The 6,239-nt window shown below is 37.7% G+C and overlaps 1 protein-coding gene across 1 annotated transcript; it reads left to right on the top strand.

Moving 5' to 3' along the window:
* The first annotated feature begins 511 nt into the window (after window positions 1–511).
* lsm6 (LSM6 homolog, U6 small nuclear RNA and mRNA degradation associated) lies at window positions 512–4,622 on the top strand. The gene is made up of 4 exons (XM_085355806.1): window positions 512–567; window positions 885–990; window positions 1,077–1,190; window positions 4,458–4,622. Exons 2-4 carry the CDS (start codon window positions 897–899, stop codon window positions 4,490–4,492), a joined length of 243 nt encoding a protein of 80 aa, XP_085211932.1. The 5' UTR covers window positions 512–567; window positions 885–896; the 3' UTR covers window positions 4,493–4,622.
* Window positions 4,623–6,239: the final 1,617 nt, after the last annotated feature.

Genomic DNA, 6,239 nt, shown 5'->3' with positions numbered 1-6,239 from the left:
ACTTTGTTTCTTATCAATTCTTGAAATTTTATTTTATTTTTTAGATCAAGGAATGAGGAATGGTGTGTTGCTTTTTGAAATCTTTTACCTTTTACGCTTTGTCAGACAGCTTCTACTTAAGTGATTTCTTGATTCAGCAGGTCTGGCAGTAACCAGCCCTGGCTGTGACTAGGGAAAAGTTAGCAGTTAACTCATGACTTAACAAGGGGGGATTATTTTTTAGGGGGGATTAAAGGACCAGGTAGCTTTAGAAGCTTTTTTCCTATAACAAATGAAATCATAATTTAAAAACGGTATTTTGTATTTACTCAAGTTATCTTTGTTTACCTGAAAAATGTAAATGTGACAAATATGCAAAAAAAAAAGAGAGGCAAAAATACAGAAGGCTCAGGCAAACATTTAATCACAAAACTATAGCTACTTTGTTGCCAGTTTGATAGCTGATTATGTGATTAGCGATCAAGCATTTAAGTTTTTTGTCCTCAGCCGCTTTCCGTACAGAACACGCTTGTGATTGGTCAAACTGACGTCCATGCTAAATACAATTGTCTGGAAAACGTCGGTCTGGTGAGTGAAATGCTAACAAACATATTGCTGCTGCATATAAAATTAAAGGGTTTCTTCTTGTGTTGTTGGGTGCAATAAAATGTAAGCATGCTTTTCACAAAGACAGCGACCCTCGCTGCGCAGATTCACGGGAAAATAGTCGGTTAGCAGGTTAGTTATACTCGTTAGCTAGCTAGCCGCTAACGATACTAGCCTGTTTGCGTTAGGAAATCGTTACTATTACAGACATGAACACGAGTTAGCTTTTGTTACGCTAATGTAGCTCCATGAAATAAATCGCTACTATAGTATCTAATGCTCATCTTCCATCCTTTCAGATCACAGTCAAAATGAGCCTGAGGAAGCAGACCCCGAGTGACTTTCTGAAGCAGATCATTGGCAGACCTGTTGTGGTCAAACTGAACTCTGGTGTCGATTATAGAGGTACGTAACAGCTTAGCCACTGCCCCCCATACTGATCGGTAAGTAATGACTTTAAAGGAAAACACGGTGTGTTTGTGTACCTGCAGGTGTTCTGGCCTGTTTAGATGGTTACATGAACATCGCCATAGAGCAGACAGAGGAGTATGTCAACGGGCAACTCAAGAACAAATATGGCGATGCCTTCCTAAGAGGAAACAATGGTAAGCATGTCCCTTTTATGTAGACTTTGGTATTTAAGGCAGTATAGGTCTTCTGTAAGAAGACTGAAGTGCAGAATAAATATGCTAAACCTAAGGAAATGCTGTGCAGCTGTGACAGAGATGATAAAATAGATTAAAAATAAATAAATAAATGCAGGTTTATGTTTTTGAGGCCATCAGGTTTTTCTCTGAATGTCTGAAACTGGAACTCTTTCATGACAGTTGAAAGGAGACGAAAATATGACAAACACAGGTGAGGAGCGCAGATTAAAGTGTGATCTAAAAAGGTTGTCAAATAGCCAACTTGCCCAGAAAAGTAACCTGCTCTGTAGGATGTTCCTCTCAAAACAGGAAGCTGTGGTCTGTCTGATAATGACTCACATTCAGTGCTTGCTTATTAATTCCGTTTAAATGAGGGCATACATTATGAATGGCACAACTTAATGGTGCCATAACCTTTTAGCTATGTTCTGTTCTAACACAACTCCTTTTTTACTTGTAAAATAAAAGTGTACACAGCTCCAGTAAGCTGTACAGTACAAGTCAGTTGTGAAGAGTAACCAGAACCCTGAAACTGTAAAACTGAACTCAGAAATGTGTTTTATTATTTATTTTTTTTATTTATACCAGTACTTTTTTTTTCCCTCTTTAAACTGTGGAAAAGGTCTCTCGCCTTCTTGAAAGTATTGTGAGGGTTAGCCAAATGGTGATAATTAGTTAATGATAAAAAAAAATCCCACTCAAATTAAATTGGTCTTCAAATTAAACTTTTTGCCTGCATTGATTTTTCGAAGTACATCATTATATGATAATAATCAGTAGATAAACTGTTAATGACAGTAGCTGTAAGCTGATGCCCGAGCTGATTTATTAAGATATTTTTAACTCACTAATTATTGTTAAAACAACACATTGTTAACACAGCTCTTGGGAACTGCCCTTTTTCACTCGTTGTCAGTTCAATATTGCATTTTCTTGTGTGTCTTGCTATATTTTTATGAAACTTTGTATTAATATTCTCCATGTTGATCAGCATAGACAGACTTGAACTTAAACTGTACAATGGCTTTGTACAGTGTTTGCCTCTTTTTGATTTCCTATTTTTTTTTGTGTTTGTCACACTTAAATGTTTCAGATTAAACTAATTTAAATACTAGACAAAGATAACACAAGTAAACACAAAGTGCAGTTTCTAAATGAAGGTGTTTATTATTAGGAGAGAGAAAAATCCAAACCTACATGGTCCTGTGTGAAAAAGTGATTGCCCCCCCTAAACCTGTTGGGCCACCCCTAGCAGCAACAACTGCAGTCAAGTGCTTGCGATAACTGGCAGTGAGTCTTTTCCCGCACTGTGGAGGAATTTTGGCCCACTCATCTTTGCAGTGGATCTTTGTTTAAGTTCAGCCACCTTGGAGGCTTTTCAAGCATGAACTGCCTTTTTTAAGGTCATGCCACAGCATCTCAATCGGATTCAGGTCAGGACTTTGACTAGGCCACTCCAGAGACTTCATTTTGTTTTTCTTAAGCCATTCAGAGGTGAACTTGCTGGTGTATTTTGAATCATTCTCCCAACTCTGCTTCAGCTTGAGGTAATGAACAGGTGGCCGGACGGCAGAATTCATGGTTCCATTTACCACAGCAAGCCTCCGGGTCCTGAGGTAGCCTCAGACCATCACACTAACACCTTTTCACTGTTGGTATGACGTTCCTTTTCTAAAATGCTGTGTTCGCTTCATGCATGATCTAATGGGACACACACCTTCCATAAGGTTCAACTTTTGTCTCGTCAGTCCAGAGAGTATTATCCCTAAAGTTTTGGGGATCATCAAAATGTTTTCTGAGGCCGTTCCATGTTTTCGCCATTTGTGGATAATAGCTCTCATTGTGGTTCACTGGAGTCATACATCTCAAGAAATGGCTTTAAACCCTTTTCAAGACCAAGAGGTCTTTGTTTCTCATGTCTTCCTGAATTTGGATTCCGACATGTGCCTGGCTTTTGAGGATATTTTTGGTCTACTCCACTTTACATGATTTCTTGATTGAGAACAGGCGTGATACTAGTCAGACTAAACGCCTTCATTTGGAAATTTGTGTTTACTTGTGTTATTGTTGCTTAATATTTACATTTGTTTGATGATCTAAAACAGCAAACATTAAAAAAAAAATGGAAATCAAGAAGGGGACAAACACTTTTTCACACCACTGAAACTGTCCTGACACAGAGATTTCATGTTTAATCACTGGTATGCCCCTTTTTTTAAATTTTTTTTTTTTTATGAGAATTGGCTCATTGTAAGGCTCTTGTTTGCAGAGATAGTTTTAATATATTCTGTATTCACCACAGTAGTCGGAACATTTTTTTTAACTGTATTGTTTACATCTTCATCTCTCTGTCTGCATTTTCCAGACACCAGGCATGCACTGTATCCAGTGTGTGATTTGATCTCGAATGTGAGTCATGCAGGCCGGTGTTTCAGGCCGCAGATAGTGTTATTTTTAGTCAAAATAACCAGTACAACAAACTATACAGATTATCTTTGAGGGGAAAAAATGTGGAACGTGGATGCTGCAGGGGGTCAAGGTTTAACATAGAATTTGCTAAATCATCATCAGCAGCACATTTTCTTGTTACTGGAATTATTGTTTTTTCTTTGGGATTTGTTTCTGTGGAATAACTTCTGTGTTTGGGGCTGCGCATTCAGACTGTTGTGAGGTGCAGTAGCTATTCACATAAAAAAATAAAAACAAAACACACAATGGCTCCTCTGTTAAAGACATTTAAGAAAAAAAACATTTTGCAGTGGAGCCAGACTATAATTTATAACGGCTTCTAAATAAAATAAATTAAAGACGAGAGAAACACCCTTCAACAATGTTGTGAGCATTGATGTTACACAATTTAACCAGCAGATGGCGCTCTTCAGCATCTCTCCTGGCAGTACAGGGTGTTTCCAACAACCAGCTGATTCGAGCAGTCGGGTGGAGTGTAAATGAATAACTACACACAAAAAAATGTTAGGGGAATATGTTTATTTTGTGTGTCTGAAAGGAAATAAAAAATATCATCCGACATACAGGATTTTTAAGTCACCAGATGTCTGTGTCGATCTTAAAAATCCTACATTAGCCTGCCTCTGTTTTGCTTTACGCCGCCTCATTGAGTATTTTGTCTGTCAAATGAGATTTTCGGAATTTTGATTTATTTTTATGGATCATCGTGTATGAATAAGATCCCCCCCCTTCTTTTCTCCTGTCTCCTTCTTACAGTTCTGTACATCAGCACCCAGAAGAGGAAAGTCTAGTGAAGACCATTTTGAGTTCATTTAATTTTTTCAGTTTTTAATAATGTTTCAGAAGACGACTGTCATACGTTTTTGGTTCTGTAAAGCTTGAGAAGCGTTTGTTTTGTGAAAGTGGAATATATGAATAAACTCTGAGTTTCGATTTATGTCTGACTCGTTGAACGTCATTTACACATATTGGTGTTATTATCACAAGGAAAACAACTATAGCTTCGCACATTTACCGGATATGGTCCAATCTAACTTTTTCCTAGCAGGAAAACTAAGAATTTAACACAAACCTGCGTTTTCCTCACTCAGAAGGGCTTTAATGTTTAAGTAAATAAAAGGTGGTTAAGAAAGCTGGTGAATTTCTTTTGGCTCTGTCCAAACCTGCAAATTTTAAACTATTTGTAGAGATGCATCATCTGGTGTGGCTTTTATTTCCCATTTGGTGCCATGGAAACAAAGAAATGTTCAATGTAAAAACAAACTGAACTGTTTTTGAACACTTAGCCAGCACAAAATTGATGTGACTCAACAGATGAACATAGCTCACTGCTATACAAGCAAATGTCCTGTATTTACCAGTAGCAGTCAATGATGAAAGTGCTTTCTGACTGATATATCCATACATGCTTAATGATTTTAATAATTGTCATTTAAATCTTAAATGGCTTCTTAGACTTCCCCCTTGCTCGTGGGGAAGTCTGACTGTGGAAGACGAATGATCTATTCTTTTTGTCCTTTTAGTGAAATCGCTCGCTCACAGTTTATCCCCGGAGCAAGCGGAGACATCAAATCTACCACTGTTTTCCCAGAAGGCTTCAAAAGGATTAGAACATAATTTTGTAATTTGTCAGTCCTAATGTGCTAATTTTGTAATTGATCTTGATGCGACTGGCCTGCAGAAACCCATTACTGAATGGCTCGTGTACAAATGCACTCATCATTACACATAATCTGACAATCGGCCGCTTTATAATTTCAAATAAAACGCTTCAAAACAAGAATTTATAAACAAAAGCTCCTGTTGTGAGGCTCATTTAGCTTCAGTCTCTGGCTCTTTGGTTTGCAAATTGATCACAAAGATTTAGCTCAATATGACATCATGCTTTGATTGCTTTGTGCGCATAGATAGATAGATATATAAATATATATGGATAGTTATAGATATATATTTTTTTAAACCCCTACATCTGAACTTTGCTGGTGACTGTGTTGCAAAATACACTTGTTGATCACTTAATGCGCCGTCACAGATTGAATATCTACCTGTGAAAGAAAAAATGTGCCATGCAAATATGTATCACCGACCAACAAAGAGTACAAAGACTGCAGGACCAATCTATAAATGGTGCCACCTGCAGGCTATGTCAGGCTGCATTAGCATGTAAACAGATCTGTCAGATCAACTCTGACTGCCTACTGCTGCAGTCTTCCATGTTGTAATGCTTTTAAAAATGTCTCGGAGCGAACAGGCCTGCTTTATTTATTTATTTATTTTTTAAATCATCCGTGACTGCATAGGTGTTCTTTGTTCAGTCAGGTTTGGATTGGCTCTGCTGTGTTTTGCCCTGTGAAAATCAATGCGGTGGCACATGCAGGGAATTGGAAGTTTATTCCATTTCTGCGTCTGGCCTGTGGTCATTTAGCAAATGAGTTCAAAAGTGGCATCACCTCATTACGCTAAGATAAGAATGCTATAAATATATGATTCATTAGTTTCTTAATGAGAATGCTGTAGCGTGGAGGCATTGGAAGAAGG

The sequence above is a fragment of the Diplotaxodon limnothrissa genome, linkage group LG6 (genome assembly GCF_057381915.1).
Source record: "Diplotaxodon limnothrissa isolate DT_005_m linkage group LG6, D_limnothrissa_male_GT1.1, whole genome shotgun sequence".
Classification (NCBI taxonomy): Eukaryota; Metazoa; Chordata; class Actinopteri; order Cichliformes; family Cichlidae; genus Diplotaxodon; species Diplotaxodon limnothrissa.
Note: the sequence above shows the minus strand (reverse complement) of the source record. Positions and strands in the feature narration are given on the sequence as shown.

Excerpts from the sequence above, each read along its gene's own strand:
- lsm6 (XM_085355806.1), top strand. The coding sequence starts at position 897 with ATGAGCCTGAGGAAGCAGACCCCGAGTGACTTTCTGAAGCAGATCATT. Across the intron at positions 991-1,076 it reads CTCTGGTGTCGATTATAGAG|GTGTTCTGGCCTGTTTAGAT; the intron begins GTACGTAACAGC and ends GTGTACCTGCAG. Across the intron at positions 1,191-4,457 it reads CTTCCTAAGAGGAAACAATG|TTCTGTACATCAGCACCCAG; the intron begins GTAAGCATGTCC and ends TCCTTCTTACAG.